Source organism: Eleutherodactylus coqui, chromosome 1, assembly GCF_035609145.1.
Source record: "Eleutherodactylus coqui strain aEleCoq1 chromosome 1, aEleCoq1.hap1, whole genome shotgun sequence".
Taxonomy (NCBI): Eukaryota; Metazoa; Chordata; class Amphibia; order Anura; family Eleutherodactylidae; genus Eleutherodactylus; species Eleutherodactylus coqui.
In genome coordinates, this window is record NC_089837.1 from 265825002 (window position 1) to 265848376 (window position 23375).

General features: G+C 42.6%; 1 protein-coding gene and 1 pseudogene across 2 annotated transcripts in view; both read left to right on the plus strand.

Annotated features, from left to right (window-relative positions):
* Positions 1 to 23375, plus strand: part of MDN1 (midasin AAA ATPase 1) — a 351783-nt gene that overhangs the window by 115211 nt on the left and 213197 nt on the right. For both annotated transcript variants that reach the window (XM_066608461.1, XM_066608470.1), the window contains exons 25-34: positions 11545 to 11753; positions 13498 to 13644; positions 13727 to 13868; positions 13953 to 14087; positions 14868 to 15003; positions 15086 to 15224; positions 15318 to 15451; positions 15800 to 15941; positions 16470 to 16599; positions 20727 to 20951. In XM_066608461.1, the coding sequence (XP_066464558.1) occupies positions 11545 to 11753; positions 13498 to 13644; positions 13727 to 13868; positions 13953 to 14087; positions 14868 to 15003; positions 15086 to 15224; positions 15318 to 15451; positions 15800 to 15941; positions 16470 to 16599; positions 20727 to 20951 (1539 nt within the window). The remainder of the gene's footprint in view (positions 1 to 11544; positions 11754 to 13497; positions 13645 to 13726; positions 13869 to 13952; positions 14088 to 14867; positions 15004 to 15085; positions 15225 to 15317; positions 15452 to 15799; positions 15942 to 16469; positions 16600 to 20726; positions 20952 to 23375) is intronic.
* Positions 2878 to 4063, plus strand: LOC136611698 (S-adenosylmethionine synthase pseudogene; annotated as a pseudogene).

Genomic DNA, 23375 nt, shown 5'->3' on the forward strand with positions numbered 1-23375 from the left:
CATGAACATACAGATAATGACCCCGTGAGTCAGAGTCATTGGAGACAACCTGAATAGGACAGGATTTGATTATTAGAACTGACACACCTGCCGTTTTATTGTCTCTGAAGGCCATAAGTGCTGTGGGGTACCAATGCTTAAGACACAGGCTTTTAGTTTTCCTCCAGATGAGTCTTCTGCAAGAAGACTGTATTGGCTTTTAGGCTTCATGTCCACAGGGAAAAGAAGAATTAAAATCTGCAGCCGATTTTAACTCTTCTCCTGCCCGCAGATCCGCACCCCATAGGGATGCATTGACCACCCGCGGGTAGATAAATACCCGCGGATGGTCAATAAAAGGGAATTTAAAAAAATATGGAGCATGAAAAAAAATTGACATGCCCCATTTTTGTGCGGGTCTTCCACAGGGACGGCTCCCGCAGGCTTCTATTGAAGCCTATGGAAGCCGTCCGGATCCGCTGGAGACCTAAATTAAGAATAAACTTACCCGCAGTGGACTGGGCAGATCTTCTCTTCTTCGCTGCTGGATCTTCTTACTTCGGCCCGGCGGATGTGCCCGGCGCATGCGCGCGGCACGCCGCAGGCGTGCCGAGCACATCCGCCGACTGAAGAAAGAAGATCTGGCCGCGAAGAAGAGAAGACCTGCCTGGTCCGCTGCGGGTAAGTTTATTCTTATTTATTCTTATTTTCAGCCCTCATGTCCGCGGGGCAGGAGGTACCCGCTACGGATTCTCCATGGAGAATCCGTAGCTAGCCTGATTTTCCCCGTGGACATGAGGCCTTAATCTACAGATTTCTTGAAGGGCTAAATACTTTTTAACATTAAACTTTAGGCCCTTCACATTAACCCCTTAACGACCGGGCCATAGTGTTTTTACGTCCTGCAGCTGCAGGACGTGTATGGAGGGAGGTAGCGCCGCTATCTCCCTCCATACAGCGCAGGCGTCAGCTGTTTATTACAGCTGACACCCGCGGGCAATAGCCGCGCTTGGCCATTCGGCCGATCGCTGCTATTAACCCTTTAAAGCATCGCATGTTAAAGTCCCCCAGGGGGACTTCAAAGTAAAGTACAAAAAATAATCAATAAAGTTTTTTTAATTGTTAAAAAAAAAAAAGTTATAAAAGTTTAAATCACCCCCCTTTTGCCATATCTATTATTAAAAAATCAAAATCATAAAATAAAAATATGTATTTGATATCGCCGCGTCCGTAAAAGTCCAATCTATCAAAGTAGTGCATTATTTTTCCCGCACGGTGAACGTCGTCTGAAAAAACAAAATAAAGAACGCCAGAAATACACTTTTTTAGTTACCCTGTCTCCCAGAAAAAACGCAATAAAAAGCGATCAAAAAGTAGTATGTATTCGAAATTGATACTATCGGAAACTTCAGGACATCCCGCAAAAAATGAGCCCTTGGTCAACTACGTCGACGAAAAAATAAAAAAAGGTATTGCACGCACAAAATGACCGCAGAAAATAATTGAAACAAAATTAAATATCTTAAAAAAATATATAAAAGTACTACAGCAAAAAAAATACTATACAAGTTTGGTATCGTAGTAATCATACTGACCCATAGAATAAAAATATCAGGTCGTTTTTGTTGCAATTTGTGTGCTGTAGAAACAGGACGCACCGAAAGATGGTGGAATGTCGTTTTTTTCCCATTTCTCTCCGCTAAGAATTTTTAAAAAGTTTTTCAGTAAATTATATGGTACAATAAATAGTGCCATTGAAAAATACAACTCATCCCGCAAAAAACAAGCCCACATACAGCGACGTCGATGGATAAATTAAGGAGCTACGATTTTTTAAAAGGGAGTAGGAAAAAGCAAAAAAGCTCCGTCACTAAGGGGTTAAATGCTGCTGTCTATTCTGCTGGTGTCATGGCAGCCAGGGAAACTTCTGAAAGGCCCTAGGACTGTCATGGCCGAATGCCTATCAAGCCATGCCTGTGGGGTGGCTTTATAGACTGCCTGCCCAATCACAGTATGATATTACCACAGAAATACTATTGATGAGAACAGATCATCAATAGTTGATCAGCCGGGGTCCACCACTCGGCGCCTAACCGATCAGCTGTGTGGGCGCATGCTGTTAGTGCTGCAGTAACACAGAGGTCAGAGTGAAAGCCTCCGCGTCAACTTCTGCGTAGTGGCCAGTGCTTGTAACTGCAGGCACAGCTCTCATTGAAATGAAAACCCTTTTAATGAAAGATTTCTGAGACTTTTTTTTTTTTTTGTAAAGTCTAAAATTATTCAAAGTTCTGTCAGCTGAAGACAATCAAATCCTGGAATAGAATTCAAGTAACACTATACTTCTCAATGCAGTTCTCAAGCAGGAGAAATATGCATGTGTCTCACTATGGGGCACTGCAGTAAAAAAACACCGGTTTAGTTTACATGTGTACCTGTTCGAACCTCCTACAGATGAGTAATTGTTGGTAAACAATGATAGTTTCTATCCTCCTCTCAGGCCTTAACTGACAAGTAAGAGGGTAAATTTATCTAACAAATTAGTTTTCTCTTTTGCAACCCTTAAATGATTCCAATTAATGTTCTCCACCATCACAACATAATGTTTACCTAAAGTCTGGTTAGTAAATAGGTTTTTCTTTAACTCCTTTCAGTAAAATGGTGAGACCAACATCTAGAGTTTGGAAGCATTTCCACAGTGCAATTTCTGCTGAGAGCAAAGCTACAAATTGCAAATTTTGTGAGAAGAAATATTCTTTTCTAAATGCTAAAAGGATGACAAATTCTTGCATGCCAGAGGTGCTTTTAAGACATAAAAAAATAGTTTATGGATTCCAACCGGCAAGGACCAAAAAGAAGCATCCCAGTTACTGAATGCTCCAAAGTTTTTCTAACGCTGAAATGAACGGACAAATGCTGAACCGGTTTCCACGATTTTCTTATCGATGAGGGCAGCTTTCTTTTTATGTCATAGTCTGTTGGGGAAGGATACGCCGACAAAAATCTGTGGGCAAGTTAGTAATGCAGTCGTATTTTCCCATCTCAAGCATGACCCAGATGCTAAAGTTGCTTGTGAAACTGTTTCAAAGACCGAGGTGATCCTTCTTGCTGGTGAGATTACCTCAAGGGCGTCTGTAGACTACCAGAGGATTGTGCGGGATACAATCAAGCATATTAGCTATGATGTTTCCTCCAAAGGTTTTGACTATAAGACCTGCAATGTGTTGGTTGCCCTTGAGCAGCAGTCGTCTCCTGACATCGCCCAGGGTGTCCACTTGGATAGGAATGAAGAGGATGTTGGAGCAGGACATCACGGTCTAATGTTTGGCTATGTTACAGATAAGACAGAGGAGTGCATGCCCCTGACAATTGTCCTGGCAAACAAGTTGAATGCAAAGATGGAAGTGCTGCGTCACAATGGCACCCTACCCTGGCTTCATTCTGACTAAGACACACGTGGCAATCTAGTACATGCAGGACCATGCAGCAGTAATCCCATTTAAGTGCACACCATTGTAGTCTCTGTTCAGCACGATGAGGTAATCTGCCTGGACGAGATGCGTGATGCACTGAAGGTGAAAGTTGTCAAGACTGTTGTTCCTGCCAAGTACTTCAATGATAATACAATCTACTATCTGCAGCCCAGTGGCTGCTTCGTCATTGGTGGTCCACAGAATGACGCTGGTTTAACTGGATGCAAGATTATTGTGGATACATACGGTGGATGCGGTGCTCATGGCGGTGGGCCTGCTCTGGCAAGGACTACACAAATGTGGACAGATCTGCTACTTATACTGCTCGTTGGGTTTCAAAATCTCTGGTTAAGGCTGGCCTCTGCCATCATGTCCTTGTTCAGGTTTCTTATGTAATTCGTGTTTCCCTTCCTTTATTTCAATCTTCCACTATGGGACCTCACAAAAGAGTGAGCGGGAGCTGATGGCTTTAGTAAAGAAGAGCTTTGACCTTCGCCCTGATGTCATTGTCAGGGATCTGGATCTGAAGAAGCAAATTTTAGAAGACTGCAGCCTATGGTCACTTTGGTAGGGACAGCTTCCCTTGGGAAGTACCCAAAAAGCTGGAGTATTGATTGTTAGGCTTTTCCTCCTTTTCACCTGCTGGCGTTATATAGAGAGAAGCATGCAGACTCCTAGGGAGGAAAAGTATTACCATTTCCTGTCATACTATTGGTTTACTGTAGTCTCCAGTGCCATGTCCTGCTATTTGTAGCAGACAAGGCTTTTTCTCAGTAGCCTTTTGTTCTCATGACCAAGTGTATACTTCCCCAGGGTTTCTATAGACTGTCATAGATTCCTCTTTGGTTAAAAAAAAGTTTGGTTTTCTCCATCGTCTCCACAACAGCACCACCTGAGATCGCCTCCTCCTGATAGGACAGGAGCACACAGAGAGGTTTAAAAGCTCTCCCCTTTCCCACCTTCCTCAGTGTTTTTCCTGTTCTGCCAGGGCACAGGTATCCAGAGAGGTGCTGGGAGCAGGAGTTCCTGGCATGAAAAGTGAAGCATATTCACAGCTGGATCGAAGTCAGCAGGCGCTGTTCTCCCTTCCTGAGGATTCTTCACCTGGAACATTGCAGGCGCAGTTCAGCCAGGCTGGATTCCACCCCACCGTGGTCCAGGCAGGCTCTATGTGGGGGCCGCGGTCCTCCTCTCCATTCTCCCGACGCTGCTAGTCTGGTCCTGTGGGCCTGCATAGAGGCAGGCGCAGCGTTCTGTCGCTGCCCTTGTAGGTGCCGAAGGGGGAGGAGCCTACAGGGGCACGTGAACGGTGCAATGACACAGTATTGGGCGGGACCAAGCGGAACTAGCGGCAAATTTAAAAAAATAAAGGAATCCGAGAGAAGTAAGAAGGTGGACTCAATTTTTCTGGGGATCCAGCGGTGTACAGGCCCAGTATTTCGCATACCTGCAGTATTACATACCATGAATACTCCAGTATTGAACTGAACATGGTTTTTAAAGTCAGATTCCTAACGGATACCGAAACTATAGGTTCAAACTGAGCCCTGGATAGGCCCCTAAGCATCCAATTCAAATTCCATTGTGGCACTATGTTACGGATTCTGGGCTTTAGTCTATCTGCTGCCCTAAGAAACCTTGCTACCTAGGGAATTTCCGTGAGCTTAGGGTCATAAAAAGCACTAAGTGCAGCTACCTGAACCTTTAGAGTGCTCGGGAAAAGATTTTTTATCCAAGCCACCGTGGAGGCAGAATTAGATTTATAAATCTTTAACCAGGAAGTGGTCTTGTGTGGGCGGCCGAGGACTGTGGGAACTGCGTCGGGGCTCTGGAGAGCAGCAGAAAGGACCCAGACCTAGCATGCTGGGTAAGTAACATAAGGCATTTCCCAAAAATAAACCCTAGTGCCTCTTTTGTGGCAAAAATTAATATAAGACCCTGTCCTATTTTCAGGGAAACAATGAAAATTCCAGCAGTCGTTCGTTAATTTTGCTCAAGGAGAGTAAAGGCAGTTTTATGTTTTTTATTTACTTTATCAGCATAACATTGCAGCTTAACGTAAATCGCATAGTCAAAAGGGATACAGCCTCACCTTACTAGTTATTCCTCCTATTAAAAAAAAAAAAAGTTATGAAACTGGACATTGCTTGCCATGACTTCGCAGTCATGTCCAATACAGACACTAAAGGTGCATTTATATGGAACGATTATCGTTTAGTGTAAATGCTGTGACTGAATACAGAAAACAGAATGATGTATAGTTCAGTATAAACAGACAATCCATCACTTATGAATGAGTGTCTGCTTACTATGAATAGAGTCGTGTTTTTTTTTTTCCTTTCTAGAGACTCGCAGTACTACTATTATTTTTATAGAAGAGCGTAATAATATCTTTATTTGTATAGCGCCAACTTAGTCTGCAGCTTTTTCAAGCGTGGGAGAACAGACAATACAACAATTACATGTGATATACCATCGGTTTGAAACAAAACTGGGTGGGGGTGATACAGGAAGTACAGGGGGGGGGGATGAGGCAATTGGGGAACACAGGCAGTACGGAAGCAAACGGGGGGGGGCCTTAAGGAGGTGCAGGGGTAGAGGTCGTATGCGATAGGCAGAGTGGAAGGTGTGGGGAGCCATAAGCAGGGCAAGGGGAATAGGTCAGGAGATTTGGTATGCCTCCCTGAAGAGGTGCGTTTTTAAGGTGCGTCTGAAATTTTTTATGCAATGGAGATTGTCCAAATGCCTTGGGGTAGAGCGTTCCAGAGGATTAGTGCTGCTCTGGAGAAGTCCTGGAGGCGAGCATGTAAGTCTCATAATAGAGAGCTGTTTAGTCTGAGTGTATTAGCGGATCAGAGTGTGCGGTCTGGGTTATGTACGGACAGGAGGGAATCTATGTGTGGTGCCATGGAGAGCTTTGTGGGTGAGGGTGATGAGTTTAAATTTAGTTCTGCAGTGGATGGGCAGCCAATGCAATGACTGGCATAGTGCTGAGGCATCTTAGAAAACAGCTCAATAGAAAAATGAGCCTAGCTGCTATGTTTAATATGATAGGAGGGCGGAGAGTCTGGTTCGGGAAAGGCCAGTGATCAGCGAGTTGCAGTATTTGAGTCGGGAGTGGATGAGGGCGACCACGCGTATATTTAGCTTGTCCGTGGTGAGGAACAGCCGGATTTTAGCAATATTTCTGAGGTGCAGGTGGCATGTTCGGGCCAGAGATTGGATGTGGGGGGTAAAGGAGAGGTCAGAGTCCAGTGTGACCCCAAGGCAGCACGCGTGCTGTTTGGGGGGTTATGGTGTTGCCAGATACTGATATGGAGATGTTGGGGGGAGCTCGGCTGGTTGAGGGGGGAAAGACGAGGAGGCCAGTTTTTGAAGTTTGAGAAAGAGAGAGGACATGGTGTTAGAGACAGCAGACAGTCGGTGAGATTTTGGAGGATTGGTACTGAGCTATCAGGGAAAGAGGTGCGTATAGCTGGGTGTCATCAGTGTAAAGATGGGTCATTCCATGTCAGTTCAACCAACGCTCCCAGTCGACCATCTCAGATTTCAATGAAACTTTGCACAAAGATAGACCCTGACCCTAAACTAAGATAGCCAGAATATTAGGCTTCAAACTGCTTTGGTTCACGAGCTACAGGTCTTAATCTAGGGGGTTGTCATGTGATTACAGCGCGCAACCTGAAAAAAGTGGCGATTTTCAATCCATTGCCAAGCTAGTTCTAATGACTAGAGCAATGAAACTTCACACACTAGGAGAACTTTTGGTGCTGAATTCAGCTAAGCTACTCAAACTGCCACTCTTATCATCATTCTGCCACCATTGCATGTCAAAGTAGCTAAAAAATTCTATCGCACAAAATAAAATTCATATTTTAAGCAGTAATAACTCCTAATCAATGCAATCCAACTCGGCTATGAATTTATCAATGTGTACTCCATAGAAATGTTTCTCGTTATTCACATTATGGACCCAAAAGGATGCGTAGCTCTTAAGATACAATGAGTCAAAAATGGCAAAAAACATTTTTATGCAAATTTTTACCTTTTTTCAGAGGCAAAAATCGGAATGTACTCCATTTTTATTTATATATATTTTGCTCTATTTGAAAGAGAAATTTTTGCTCTACAAGATTCGATGTTTTTCATTTTGTTCCCAGACCTTCTAGGTGGGAAATTTTTGTTTTGCCTTTTGTCATTAAAGGGGTTGTCTCGCGAAATCAAGTGGGGTTATACACTTCTGTATGGCCATATTAATGCACTTTGTAATATACATCGTGCATTAACCCCTTGAGTGGCACGCCCGGAAATTTTCCGGGACGAGCTCCACTGCTCATAGTGACATAGCCCGGAAGATTTCCGGGACACCTAGGTACCTGCTCTTACAGCAGAGATCAGAGAAAACCTGACGTGTGCCGGTTCCAGCCTCCTGATTGGCTGGAATCGGCACGTGACGGGGCGGAGCTACGCGATGACACATACAAGGGGGCGGAGCCAAAACGCCGATGCTACCGAGCCGAAGGGAGAAGACCGCACAGCGCAAGCGCGTCTAAAAAAGGAAGAAGACACCGAAATTAGACGGAACCATGGCGACGGGGACGCTAGCAACGGAGCAGATAAGTGAATAACTTCTGTATGGCTCATATTTAATGCACGATGTATATTACAAAGTGCATTAATATGGCCATACAGAAGTGTATAACCCCACTTGATTTCGCGAGACAACCCCTTTAAGCTGCTTCATAGGATCTGTTGATCAGCCGGCATGCTACAGCTTGACATGGCATCCAGCAGTTGCGCTTCCTTTCTGCTCATTTTTCACTTCATCTTTGCTGGTGCACAATCAGTCACTTGTAAACTATAGTTATTTATTACACAAATGCTAGCCTTAGATAATCTTAGTATCCAATGTGGATAGAGTGCTAAATAAGCCCAGTGATCACTGGAATCTACCACAATCATTATGCAACACTCAATGATATTCTGATCATCTTAGGCCAAAGCTTGTGGCTCACCTGAACTCGCCATGCAATTTTTGATCACATAAGTTTCTTGAGCACAAAAAGTTCTCTCATTCCAAAAATAATTTACCTTCTCATGATTTCTAAACTAATTATACATCCATGCAAAACTTACACTTATTTTATTATTTGATTTCCACGAGTACATAGGACTTTCACAGACATTGATATTTTCCCATCTAGAAGGTCTGGGAACAAAATGAAAAACATTGAATCTTGTAGAGCAAAAACTTCTCTTTCAAATAGAGCAAAAAATAAATAAATAAAAATGGAGTACATTTCGATTTTTGCCTCTGAAAAAAGGTAAAAATTTGCATAAAAATGTTTTTTGCCATTTTTGACTCATTGTATCTTAAGAGCTATGCATCCTTTTGGGTCCATAATGTAAATAATGAGAAACATTTCTATGGAGTACACATTGATAAATTCATAGCTGAGTTGGATTGCATTGATTATAAGTTATTACTGCTTAAAATATGAATTTTATTTTGTGCGATAGAATTTTTTAGCTACTTTGACATACAATGGTGGCAGAATAATAAGAGTGGCAGTCTGAGTAGCTTAGCTGAATTCAGCACCAAAAGTTCTCCTAGTGTGTGACGTTACATTGCTCTAGAGTCATTAGAACTGGCTTGGCAATGGATTGAAATCGCCTCTTTTTTCAGGTTGCGTGCTGTAATCACATGACAACCCCCTAGATTAAGACCTGTAGCTCGTGAACCAAAGCAGTTTGAAGCCTAATATTCTGGCTATCTTAGTTTAGGGTCAGGGTCTATCTTTGTGCAAAGTTTCATTGAAATCTGAGATGGTCGACTGGGAGCGTTGGTTGAACTGACATGGAATGACCCATCTTTACACTGATGACACCCAGCTATACGCACCTCTTTCCCTGATAGCTCAGTACCAATCCTCCAAAATCTCACCGACTGTCTGCTGTCTCTAACACCATGTCCTCTCTCTTTCTCAAACTTCAAAAACTGGCCTCCTCGTCTTTCCCCCCTCAACCAGCCGAGCTCCCCCCAACATCTCCATATCAGTATCTGGCAACACCATAACCCCCCAAACAGCACGCGTGCTGCCTTGGGGTCACACTGGACTCTGACCTCTCCTTTACCCCCCACATCCAATCTCTGGCCCGAACATGCCACCTGCACCTCAGAAATATTGCTAAAATCCGGCTGTTCCTCACCACGGACAAGCTAAATATACGCGTGGTCGCCCTCATCCTGGGAGCGTTAGTTGAACTGACATGGAATGACCCAGATGGTATGCGAGACCGTATTTGCGAATGGTTTGTCCAATTGGGGCTGTGGAGATAGAGAAGAGAAAGGGACCAAGGATCGAGCCCAGGGAGGCCCGGACAGCGATTGAAAGTGGAGAGGTGATAGAGCTAGCGAAGAAGACGCTGAAGGAGCGGTCAGAGAGGTAGGATGAGAACCAGGATAGAGCAAAACATAGTAAGAAGGTCATGCTCAACAGTGTCAAATGCAACGGAGAGGTCAAGGAGGATTAGTGGGGAGTAATGAGGTGGACTTTGGTTCTTGTAATCGTGCTTGACATGCAGATTCAACGTATAATATATATTCCTTGTCTGAAAGAGGCAGTACGAGACTGAAACTGCTTATCAGAACTGTAGAGTCATGTCTAATACGGAGACTCGCAGCAATTATTTCTCCTATGGAAGGGGGTAATGAGGCGGTAGATGCTCGCCGATATCTGTAGTTATGTCAAGTGCAGGCTCGATATACAATTGCTCCTCCTATGGAAGGGGGTAATGAGGAGGCGGTATGTGCTCGACCATTTCAGGTGCTGTCTAGATGTCCAACAATTGCTCCTCCGGAGATTGAGAAAGTTCATTGGTTGTAGCTTCTCAACCATCTTAAGTATGCAGGGTGATAGAATGAGTTTTTTGTCAGGATCTATTTATTATGTGAACCCAGCCTAGGAGCAAAGCTCCCTGACTCAGCTTAGCATGAATAGAGCTATGTGGGACCTATCCTGTCCTTGATGTAGTGAACCGGTTGGGGTGGGGTTCCCTAAAGACGGAACATACCTGGTCCAGCACTGTAGAGGGGGTATCTGTTGAAGGCGGCTTGTATGCGGAACGAGGGAGGGCGACCTGCAAACGCCATTTTCATGCTCAGAGTCCTAAGCAGCACGCTCCCCTGGAAATTTGGCCCAGGCAGCACATTCCACCAATGATTTGGGCCACCCACATAAAGCCACACAAGCTCTAACCTCGAGTAGGCCAGAAGCAGGAGCACACCGGCATGCTGCAACATTAAAGTCGAGCCATGGCTGAAGAGCAACAGGCTGCTGAGGAGACCTGGGGCTTAAAAAGCTTTGGGATCACAGCAGGCACTAAGGAACTTTGTCTGGAAGAGGGGTAACACAAGTAGACCCTGGGTACCGCAGAGAGGTTAGAAGGGTAAGGGACATGCCATCTAGAACTGGGAGATTCCCTAAGTTTAAGGGAGGGAGAGTCGAGGAACGGTGGGGGACCTGGGAAAGAAAATGGTGCTGTATTTACCTAAATACACATACATTGCCTTTATCCTCTCAACTTCGGCTCTTCTGGTGTACCAGCAGGGTCACTGCATCAGCAACAGTCACTTAGTGGTAAGAGATCGCTGAATATAGGGCAGCAGGCAGGAATCTCAGGTGAGCACCATGGCTGGCAGGAAGTCGGTTAGAACTGTTCTGTACCACTTTATCTTTCTGGAAGAGGGAGTAATAGTGTGTCTGATGCAGCACTGTTCGCCCTCTCAACTTGGAGACAATCAGGGAAGTTAGATCAATCCTGATCCCAGTTAAACGGAAAGTAAAGAAAAATAACAAAAGGACAGAAGACCTGTAGACAGAAAACCTTAGCTCACTTGCCTGCAGGAGAGGGGTATAGCTGGCAGGAGGGACTAACTCTACTTGGTGTCCGCCTCCTAGTGGCAAGAGCTATACCCAAGTTGTAGGTGTGTTCCCCAATGACACGGATGAGAAATTCTGGTCTAGATGGGACTGGTCTTTTATTTGATAATTTAGTCTTCTGTCAATGAAATTGTTTATTTCTTTCACATCAGGTGTTTTAATTCATGCCATGAGGAATGGTTACTGGATTATACTGGATGAGTTGAACCTAGCTCCTACAGATGTACTTGAAGCTCTCAACCGATTGCTGGATGATAACAGAGAGCTTTTCATTACCGAAACTCAGGAAGTAGTTAAAGCACATCCAAGGTTCATGCTTTTTGCGACTCAGAATCCACCAGGCATTTATGGTGGAAGAAAGGTTTGTTTCTGATCTTAAAAAAAAAAAAAAAATTCGCACTGTAATCTATGCTGAAATAATTGGTAACTAGAACCTATAATATTGTATAACTCAAGAACGGCATCCAGGCCCTTCTTAAGCTCTTATCGAGTTTGCCATCACCACATCATCAGGCAGAGAGTTCCATAATCTCACTGCTCTTACAGTAAAGAACCCCATTCTATGTTGGTGTAGAAACCTTCTTTCCTCTAGACGTAGAGGATGCCCCCTTGTTACAGTCCTGGGTACAAATTGATCATGTAAGAGATCTCTGTATTTTCCTCTGGTATCTTTATACATGGCTAAGGGGCCACCTAAAAACCTGTCTCTTTTTCTAAACGTAATACTCCCAATTTTGATACCTTCTCTGTGTATTGTAGTTTATTTATTCCATTTATTACTTTAGTTGCCCGCCTTTGTACCCACTCAAGCTCTAATATGTCCTACTTAAGTACCGGTGCCCAAAACTGTATATTCCATGTATGGTCTGACCAGTGGCTTGTAAAGCGGAAGAACAATGTTCTCATCATGCACCCTAGACCTCTTTTGATGCACCCCATGATCCGATTTCTCTTTACAGCAGCTGCCTAACCCTGGTTGCTCCAGTTAAGCTTATAGTTAGTTAAAATCCCCAAGTCCTTTTCCAAGTCTGCTATGCCTAGTGGTTTCCAATTTAGTTTGTAATGTTGAGATATATTTCCTCTGCCCATGTGCATAACCTTAAATTTATCTGTGTTAAACCTCATTTACCACTTTTCTGACCAAACTCCCAACTTATCCAGATCCATTGGCAACCGTATACTGGACTCTGGACTGAAGGAACTTTTTATTTAGCTAGAATAAACAACAAACAATGAGAGACAGCTGGCACCGCAGGTGTCCATCTTGGTGGTACATCATAATGCATAAATACAAGAATACAGAAAAACAATCAGTACCCATATTTTGCATACTTTCCTCTCAGCCCATAATATTTGGCTATACAGTTTTTTTTTTTTAACTTTGTTAAATATTGCTAATGAAAAGACCCATAAAGGAAGGGACTTTGCTTAAAAGACAGGTCAAGCGGGTGTCCCCTGACTTATCGCCCCTAAATGCTTAGACAGGCCTTTCCGTTGCCTTTGCAGGGTATTTCACCCAGTCACCCCAAATCTTATCAAATTCTCTATGCATTCCCTGGCCATACACATCAGCTTGTCCATTGGAATTGCAGAATTTACCACCTGGATCCATGCATTCCTGGTCGGCGTAGATAGTTAAACACATTCTCACCCAGACCAAGTATTTTCATTTTATATATCTTATCTTTTATGCGGCACAGTATCAAACCCTTTGGAAAAATCCAGATCCAATGACTCTCCCCGCTCCAGTGTAGAACTTGCCTCTTAAGAGAAGCTGGTCAGAATGGTTTAATAGGAGCAATCTCTCACAAACCTATGATGTTACTGAAGTATTACAGCTGTTTTCCAGGATAGCATTTTTCAAACATTTTACCCACAGTAGAAGTAAGAATTACCTGCCTATTGTTCGCAGGTTCATTTTTCAACCCCTTTTTGAATATTGGTACCACATTGGCTATGTGCTAATTCAGTACAACAAACCCTGTCACTATAGAGCCCTTAGATTATAAGAAATAGCCATCTGTCTATCACATTAATATGCATTAATGTGAAATCAGACTTGGAGTATAAATATTTCTTCTACAAGTCCTTATTTGTTTTGCCAGGTATTATCACGAGCTTTTCGGAACAGGTTTGTGGAGCTGCATTATGACGAATTACCAAGTACTGAACTGGAGACCATATTGCACAAACGCTGCTGCCTACCTCCATCATATTGTACCAAGTTGGTTGCAGTGATGTTAGAACTGCAGGTAATGAAGAATGATATATTGAGCAGTGTTAAAGCTTTGAAATATAGTTTTGTAAAAACCTATTGTCTTTTCCATTTCCTAGTCACATAGAAGGGGATCCTCTGTGTTTGCTGGAAAGCATGGGTTTATCACCCTTCGAGATCTCTTCAGATGGGCTGAGAGGTACCGATTATCAGAACAAACAGAAACAGATTATGATTGGCTTCAGCACCTGGCAAATGATGGTATAAACATTTCCTAAGCAGAGCAGTAAGTGTTGGTAAAAAGTCAAGTGTAACATGCCTTTTTTTTTTTGTTAATTTGTTTAGGTTTCTTGCTGCTAGCTGGCAGGGTCCGAAAACAGGAGGAGGTAGATGTTATCTTAAGAGTCCTAAAAAAGTGCTTCAAGAAAGAAGTAGTGCCAGAGGTCCTCTTTTCCAGAGAAAGTATGCAAAAGCAATTGGGTAAGTTTGCAAGTATAAACTCCATAAAACTATTCTGAAGAATACTTTCACGGTGCTTTTACACATAGAGTATTTGGGGAGGTTTTGCTGATTTTGAAGTGGATCTGCATCACTTTACCCCTTTAATTGAAAAAGAGAAATGTGCTGTGGATCTGAGTCAAAATCCACAGTGAGTGGTGCTGTTTTTGGGACTGATCAATGCCTAAATCTACAAAGCAAAATATCCTGCAAATGTTGGTGCATAGCTACCCTAAAATCTCCCCCCCGTGAATACACCCTTAAGCGGATATCTAAAAAGCAGTAGACATCGCTCAGTCTCTGTTAATGCACGAGTATTAATGTAGTGCCAACATGTTTTGCAGTACTTTACTGTGCAGACAATACAGATTAACCATAATTACTGTATTTTTAAGACCACAGGATGCACTAAGAACAATAAGGTGTACCAATACTTTGGAAATGCACACCAAAAAAAATTTTTTTTTCCTCCGTATGCTTCTATGGGCAGTACTCCTGTGATATGGTACAGACACCGTAACGTATGGAAGCTGAAATACCTCATCACATTGCTAGCCAAATTGGTGGCAAATGTGTAACTTGGTTGGGGCAATGAATAGAACATGGCTGTCCTTGATAAAATTACCCTTTTAATGGTTCCTTTCAAGCCAAAACCCCCAGCTTTGTGGAGCCACAATTAGAGATTTCAATCCTGCTTTCTTGTATATGTATATATGTGTATATATATTTATATATTATAATGTTTTTTTTCTTTTTTAATAGAAAGATTATCTATTAGTGGTGTAATGGATCAGAATTTTTCACACATTGTGTGGACTCAAAAAATGAGAAGACTTGCTGTGCTTGTGGGTCGAGCACTGGAGTTTGGGGAGCCTGTCTTGCTTGTAGGAGATACAGGGTAAGTTTACATTTTTGTTGAAATAATTTTGTTGTACTGTGACCGGCTTTACAGATTTTAGTATTTTCTTTGTATTATATAGGTGTGGCAAAACCACCATTTGTCAACTGTTTGCAGCTCTACGAAACCAGAAGTTATTCTGTGTTAACTGTCATCAACATATGGAAACTTCTGATTTTCTGGGAGGGCTAAGACCTGTCAGACACAGGTCCAAGGACAAAGTATGTTTTTAATTTTAAAAAGCATAGATTACTTTTGTCACTGCTATGTTGTTAATGTTTATTTATTGATTTCTTTGTTTATTTTTCTCAAAGGAGGAGGATGATGAGAATTCAAAGCTGTTTGAGTGGCATGATGGTCCATTGGTGTTAGCTATGAGAGAAGATGAATTTTTCTTGTTGGATGAAATCTCACTAGCAGATGATTCCGTTTTAGAAAGATTAAACAGGTTGGGCATTCATCTAGGGTTGATTACCATTTGACAGTCCATTTGCATCTTTTTGACTTTTATGTTATTTTAACGTTCTGCTTAAAGTGATTTGCCTGAGTTGAAAGTATCTATTGGTACATCATTCATTTAGCTGAATCAATTTACTGTATGAATAATACTTATTTTGGGTGGTAATCCACAAAAGTTGAATAATTTTGTAGAATTTCTCACTAAGGTTACAATCAAATAGTCTGGGAAACATTCGATTATCAGTGCATCCGTCACTTTTGTATACAAAAATCATTGATCGTTATGTATGTGTGTAATATATATCTCCTGCAAATTTCTTTTCCATGTATTTAATAGTGTTCTTGAAGTGGAAAAGACACTGGTGTTGGCAGAAAAGGGAAGCAGACAGGATGATGATGAGGTGGAAGTGTTAACAGCTGGACCAAAGTTCCGAATATTGGCTACCATGAACCCTGGTGGAGACTTTGGAAAAAAAGAGGTATCATAGCTAAAATTTATTTATCATATTTATTCAGACTGTAAATATACATTGATATGTATAGTTATGAAATGTAGCTTGTCTTTACCCTTTTTTGAGGTCGACATCCTTACCGGCGTTAGGTCTTTCTTTGAAGATTCAGTTTTCCTGTTCCGTTTATGAGCAGATCTGTCCTCTGGCGGAATGAAATTTTTTTCAAATTGACCCCATTGATTCTAATGGGGTATGTTCAGCTTCTGTTAAGCCCTCCAGCATTTTCCTGGAAGAAATGGTGCACCCGTGCTAGTTCATGGAAGATTCTATGCTATATCTTTGAGAGGCTTCTAAAAGAGCCTCTGGCGAAAATGGGGGATGTGTCCTTCAACTAGCAATGGAAAACCTTTTATATATGACAATTTTCAGTCCTAATGCTAGTTATGCCACTTCAGTCTACACAAGAAAACATGTAGGATTTATAAATTGTCTATTTAGCACAAAATTTAACTTATAATTCAACTAATAATAATTTGAATGGATTTTGCTTTATAGCTTTCACCAGCTCTTCGCAACAGATTGACAGAGATTTGGTGTCCACAAAGTCATAATCGACTTGATCTTGTAGAAATCATCAAACACAATCTGAAGCCAGGAATATGTCACACCTTCTCAGATGACAATGGTAGGTTTTTTTTTAATTCTTAAGTAATGAGAACAAGCCTCAATATAATTAGCATTAAGTGAAAATGTAATTATTTTCTGTACATTAAACATCTCTGAATATGAGTCTAGTACTCTGCTTGCTCATCTTGTCCATCAGAACTTTGCGTCTTCTCAGATATTACGTATCAGGTTGGATGTAAGTGAGGTTGTTCTCGATAGAGATTCCATTGGAGCAAGATTCCGGCAGTTGTACAGTGACCTTTTATAATACCATGCTCCAACATTCCCTGTGTTGAACTAAATGATTTTCTGCCCAACACTCCATTTCCAACTCTTACTCCAGATCAAAAAACATTTATGGACAGCCCATAAAGTAACAGAACTTTTGAAAGCACTTTCCGACATGACTAAAGGAAAATCCCACCACACAGATGCCTCCCAGTAGCAATGTACGTTAAATAAAAGATGCATTGCTACCCATTCTATTACCTACATATAATGGGGCCTATAACAAAGGATCTTTGCAGTTATTATTCTTTGAAGCTGCAATTATACTCCTGCAAAAACTGGGCAAAGATCTCCTTGATTGTGACTTGTATAAGCCTATTTCTCTCCTGAATATAGACTACAAATTGTTGATTAAAATGCTAGCTAATTGTTTCAATTCCATTATCCTAGATGTAATACACCTGGATCAAACCTGTTTCATGCCTGGGAAATCTGTTCGGGAAAACCTACAGAGGGTACAGGTAGTGGCGCAGATAGGAGAGGCAACAAATGCAAACTAGACACTAGCTTACCTAGACGCCACAAAAGCTTTCGACTCCATTGAATGTCCATTCCTATTCCAAGTACTAAGATGGTTTGATTTTGGCGAGGTTTTTGTTAGGTGGGTTTCAATGCTCTATAAATCGCCCCGGACATCTATCTCGGTAAATGGTTCCTGCTCCCCATATTTTATATTACCCTACGTAAGGGTACGAGACTTGGCTGTCCCTTATCCCCCATCTTTTTTTGCTCTGGCTATTGAACCTCTGGCCATTATGCTTCGGAGGAGCCCATTGTTTGCGGGTGCGGTCATAGGGGAGCGTGAGGATCGAGTGGCGTTATATGCCAACGACCTCATGCTATTTATGTTGAACCCAGAAACCTCTCTTACACATGCCAAATAACTTATAAATCTATATGGAGGCTCCTCAGGCCTCCATATTAACTGGGCAAAATCAGCCTTGGTGCCTGTACCTAGAATGAACATGTTGTGCTGTGTAGTCTCTAGATTGCAGATGCCTTTAAATATCTGGGAGTTCAGATCTCTAATAACTTTGGATGGTCCTTATATTTGACTGTCCCCCCTCTGATAAACTTATTCAAAATGTAATTCAAAACCTGGAAGATGCTTGCCGATTTCGTTGGCTGGGCACATCAACTTGGTAAAGATGATAGTCTCGCCGAAATATGTCTATATGCTACAACACATCTCAATAGTAATATCTTCCAGATTTTTCAGGTTAATTTACTCGCTTAGGACATCTTTCATATAGGGAAGTTCCCGTCCGACACTAAAGATTTCCGCTCTTTAGAGACCGAGGCAGGAGGCTGGGGCTGCACTCCCAGATTTACTCCTATATCACATTGCTATCCAATTAGTCCTGGTTTAGAGATGACCTGCTCCCTAATTTGGAGTCACATTTGTCTCACTTCCTAAAAATCCGCAATCTGCGGCTGGTGTTGGAGTCTCCCTCTTCACTAACTTGTAAAATGCTCCCAATACATAAACTGGCCCCTAATGTATGGAGACTATCAAAATCAATTAATACATTTTCAGATATTGTGGCTGACACCCCCTTGTGGCATAACCTTGGTCTGAGAGAGGACGCCCCAGGGTGGGAAAACTATGGAATATGAACTCTGGATGGTCTGTACCCATCTAACACTTTCTCCTCCTTCGAACAATTACAAGCTAAATACGAACTACCTTGTTTCCATTTTTTCAGATTCCTACAAATCACTACATGCACTGCAGACACAATTTACATCTCCTGAACCTTCTGTATCACATTACCCCCTGTTGGGTAAACTACACTCCCAAGGCCTGCAGGTCCTCATATCCATGTTGTACTCTTATCTTATCACATTAAAGACCTCTCACCATATTCCCTGACCCTGCTGAAATGGAAAACACTGATACAAACTCTGACAGACAACTACTTTCACGATCTACTAGCTTCCCCTCTATTTGTTTCTCCTGTGGCTCATAACAGGTTGGTACAGTTGTATATTGTACATCAGTGCTACTTTACTCCAGTGAGGCTCTAGAGAATGGGTAAAATTTCATCATCTAAGACCCCCTGCACATGAGCGGAAATTCTGCGGCAGGATTTCCCGCAGAATTTCCGCTCGTGCATGCCTGCAAAGGATTGCATTACAATACGCAATCCTATGCAGACGGCCGCGGTTTGTCCACGTGAAATCCCATGCGGAAAAACAAATTGCGGCATGCTCTATTTAGTTGCGGGTCTCGCAGAGGCCCGCACAGAAATGTCACTCCCGGGCCACCGGCTTCGCTCTGCGCATGCGTCGGCTGGCCGGCAGCCGGCACATCAAAGAGCCGGAGCCGTGGGAGAAGGGGAGACCCGCACTGGTCCCTGCAGGGATCCGACCCGGCCGTCTGCAGGCAGCCTAAGTGTATTAGATGCCCATACAACTCTACTAATTTTTGACACATAATTTGAGTGTCCCATTATTAGAGGCATCTGGGCAGAAGTCACAGATTTCCTCTCCGAGGTTTTGGAAATCTCTGTCCTTACAAGCCCTGGAATATATCTCTTCAGGATACTCGATAAGAAGATTTGGCAGTACTTTCTTAGAATATTTTGAAAGGGGTATTTTTCTTTTTCTTACTACTTCTAGAAAAGTAGTAGCACTATGTTGGATGGATCAAAGCAATCCCTCAGTGTCAATGTGGCAGAAATTGGTCAGTTCCATTATTCCATATAACTATATAGTTTATAAAGGACGCAGATGCCCACAAAACCTTGACAAGGTATGGGGTCTATGGTGCAGTTCGCCACTTTTGTCCTACCCTCCACGCTTACTCTCATCCTTGATTTCAATGATTCAGAATCCCTCATTAACAAGCACATGCTTGTGCTGGAACCCGAGGCCTACTGACAATGTGCCTAAATCTCTTATGCCTAATATGGCTTCTCTTTATTTCCATGTAATGAGTTCCACTATTGGGGTGAATTACCCTCTTTGTCAAATGTTCTCAGCTGTACATTAATTTGTCATGCATTTTGTTGTGCTACAATGCTACAAAAGAAGTTGTAATATATTACAACTTTTCAATAAAACGAGTTAAAAAAAAAAAGAGCAAAAAACAAAACGCTGAATATGGGTAGTGTGCACAGATCAACTTAGGAAAATCAATTATGTGCTTGGCTAAGATGCTGGTAGTACACGCCACTTGTGAATGAATTAATGTCCTGCAGTCACCATGATACAAAAGCCTGTTACTAGGCTGTGTACATGCATTTGTTTTAACTGTATGTATGTAATATAAACCTGGATGGAATATACACCAAATGACCTCTTAGAGACACCGGTCTAGTAGTGCTTTCAACCTTCTTTGGTCTTTAGAATCGCAGTAATTTGTTATGCCATAGATTCCGTTTAAATGGGTTCAATCCCCACATGGTTCAAGTAGCCGGCTCAAGGTCAACTCAGCCTTCCATCCTTCTGAGGTCGGTAAAATGAGTACCCAGCTTGGTGGGGAGTAATAAATAAATTACCTGAAAGCACTGTGGAATAAGTTGGCGCTGTACAAATAACAAGATTTATTTTATTATTTAAATGGTTAAAACAGACCTCAATTTGTAGTTTTTTTTGCAAAGGAGGTGAATATATATGCACACTCAACTCTTCATTTTTGACTTATTTTGTAAACAGGATATATTTTTTCATTTCAATTGAAGAATTTGCACTATTTTGTCGGGGTCCTTGCATGAAATCTAAATTTAAAAAAATGTTTTTTTGTCTTTTAATGCTACAAAATAAAACCGCAAGAGGGGAATAATTCCAGAACACTTTATATATGGAAGCTGAATGATTGATGATAATGCTAAATTTTCTCTATTCTCCCTTCAGGTTGTATTTTAGCAAATATGATCATTGATTTTATTGAATGGTTGACAAACCAAGAATTTGGACGGCGGTGCATTCTCAGTATTCGAGACATCCTTTCTTGGGTGAATTTCATGAACGTCACTGTAAAAAATGACTCCTCAGAGAGACCGGAAGGAACCAACCTTACTACCATCACAGCCTTAATACATGCGGCCTGTCTTGTGTATATAGATGGCTTGGGATCAGGTGGGTTTGTTGATTCTTGGGTACATTTGCGTCATCAAATAAAATCTGTCACATGAAAGTAATTTTGTTCGTAAAATGTATTTCTAGTATATAAGCAGCTTTATTTACAAAATGTTTAGTGTAGGACTCCTTGCATGGACATAACTCTTGTTTATTTTCATTGTAAGGTTATATTCACTTTCTCAGACAATTATTTGTTTTTTTTCCTCCAGTCCATCTAAAGCTAAAATGAAGCAGTGTTTTTTGTTTTTTTTTAAAGGAACGTTTATTTAGCCAAAATAGATTTATATACAAAAACAGCGGACACCAAAAAGAATGCACATCTTGTTGATGCATCACAGTATATGAGAATTGAGAGAAAAAGAGGACAAAAGTAAAAACACTGAGTGTCTCGCATATTCGTGTGCATTTCTCATAAGACATAGTATTTGGCTGTTCATTTTCACATTAATTTATCAACTCCTCATAATAAAACAAACCCAAACCAGGTTAGGGCTCCAAGCCTCGGAGTCCCAAAATACCAGGAGAGAAAGAAAGATAAGAAAAAGAGAACGGGAGGACCCCCGACCCCCCCCCCCCCCCCCCCCCAGGTCAAAATAAACAAAGGGACATAAGAAAGATTAGAGAGAACACCCCCCCCCCCCCCCAGAAAGAATTTTAACCCTCCCCCCTTAATCCCTTAAACAACAAACCTGTGCGACTCTTAAAGAAAAATAAAAGGATTAGCCTGAACAGTAGATCGGTTCAAGCGGGTGTACCTTATTTTATCCCTTCCTAGTATCTAGACAGGCATCTCTGCTGCCGTTGCAGGACAGTTTACCCAGCCCCCCCAAATTTTGTCAAACTTCTCAGGAAATCCTCTCGCCATATAAGTCAGTTTGTACATTGGAAGCACAGAGTTCACCACCTGGATCCATGCATTTCTGGTTGGCCTACCAGGGTGTTTCCAATTCAACAAAATCACCTTTTTAGCATAGAAAAATAGTAGTTTATATAAGGTGCGGGTTCCTGCTGCCACTGGTAGGTCTCCAATAAGCCCAAAGAGGCGCACACCCCAGGGTTGCATGATCCTCGGGGCCCCCAGGTGAGATTCCATAAATATGAGGACGTCCCCCCAGTAGTCTCGCATGACACCGCAGTCCCAAAACATGTGTATGAGGGTCCCATCGGCAATTAAACATCGGGGGCAGGTCGCCGAGGGGAGTAGACCCATTACATGTAGCCTAGATGGGGTGTAGTATATCCGGTGTAGGAACTTTACCTGGATGAGCTTATCTCTAGCACTAATCAAGGGAGGACCAGAGCTCGTCAATATGTCTTCACCCTCTCCCTCCAACAGATCAGGAATATCAATGATCCATTTCTGGTGGCCCTCTCTCTCAACGGGGCAAGACACTGCACTAAGTGGGCATAGAAACTGGACAGTGGTCTTACTATTTGCACATCTGTGCCAAACCCTCCAACCGAGTCAGGGACAGCGGTATGGACAGGCCTTGAAACTGAGCCCTGATCACATGTCGTAGCTGGTAATATCTGAAATAGTCTACAACCTGCCTGAACACTCCTATCTGCAGTTGAAGGAAGGTGCAGAAGGTGCCCTCAGTGACTATGTCAGATAGTAGATTAATACCATGAGCTCTCCAGAATGCAGACTCTGTAAAGCGCTGCAAGTGCGGCAAGTGTGGATTATACCACAAAGGAGTATGTGGGGACCATGTGACTTCCACTACAGGTGTCAGCCGCAATGCCTTGTGCCATATTTTAAGTGTTACCAGCATGGGGGCATGTAAGGGGGCACTAGAAGAGGAGTGGCCGCGCATCAGCAGACCCCTCAATCCCAGGGTGGGGTCCGCCACCCTGCGTTCCAGTCCAACCACCGGATTGTAATCCGATGAGGTCAGCCACCACCCAGCATACACCAGCTGGCTGGCCAGGTAGTAATAGTAAAAATGGGGTAAGGCTAATCCTCCCCAGCTCACCAGGAGGCACAGGGTCTCCAATTTAATCCTGGTGGTGGAGCCTCTCCACAGGATACGCAGTACAATCCCACGAAGCGTAGCGAAGAATCTGATTGGGACCAGGACAGGGGAGTTATGTAGTACATACAAAAATTTTGGTAGCAGCTTCATCTTTATCAAATTGACCCTGCCCACCAGAGTGAGCGGGAGAGAGGCCCATCGTGTCGCCATTTCCTCAGCCCATTTCAGGAGGGGAGCTAAATTAAGGTCAAAGAAGGTAGAAGCCCTCACCGACACTCTTATACCCAAGTATGTTGTCTGAGTTGTCCAGCTCAGTGGAGCGGGCAAAGGGAGCTCAGCCGCTGCAGTCTATCGCACTTAAGTGGGTTTTGTCCCAATTGACCCGAATACCAGAATGCAGGCCAAATGTGTTAAAAATGGTGAGTGCAGAGTCCAGCGAGGACTC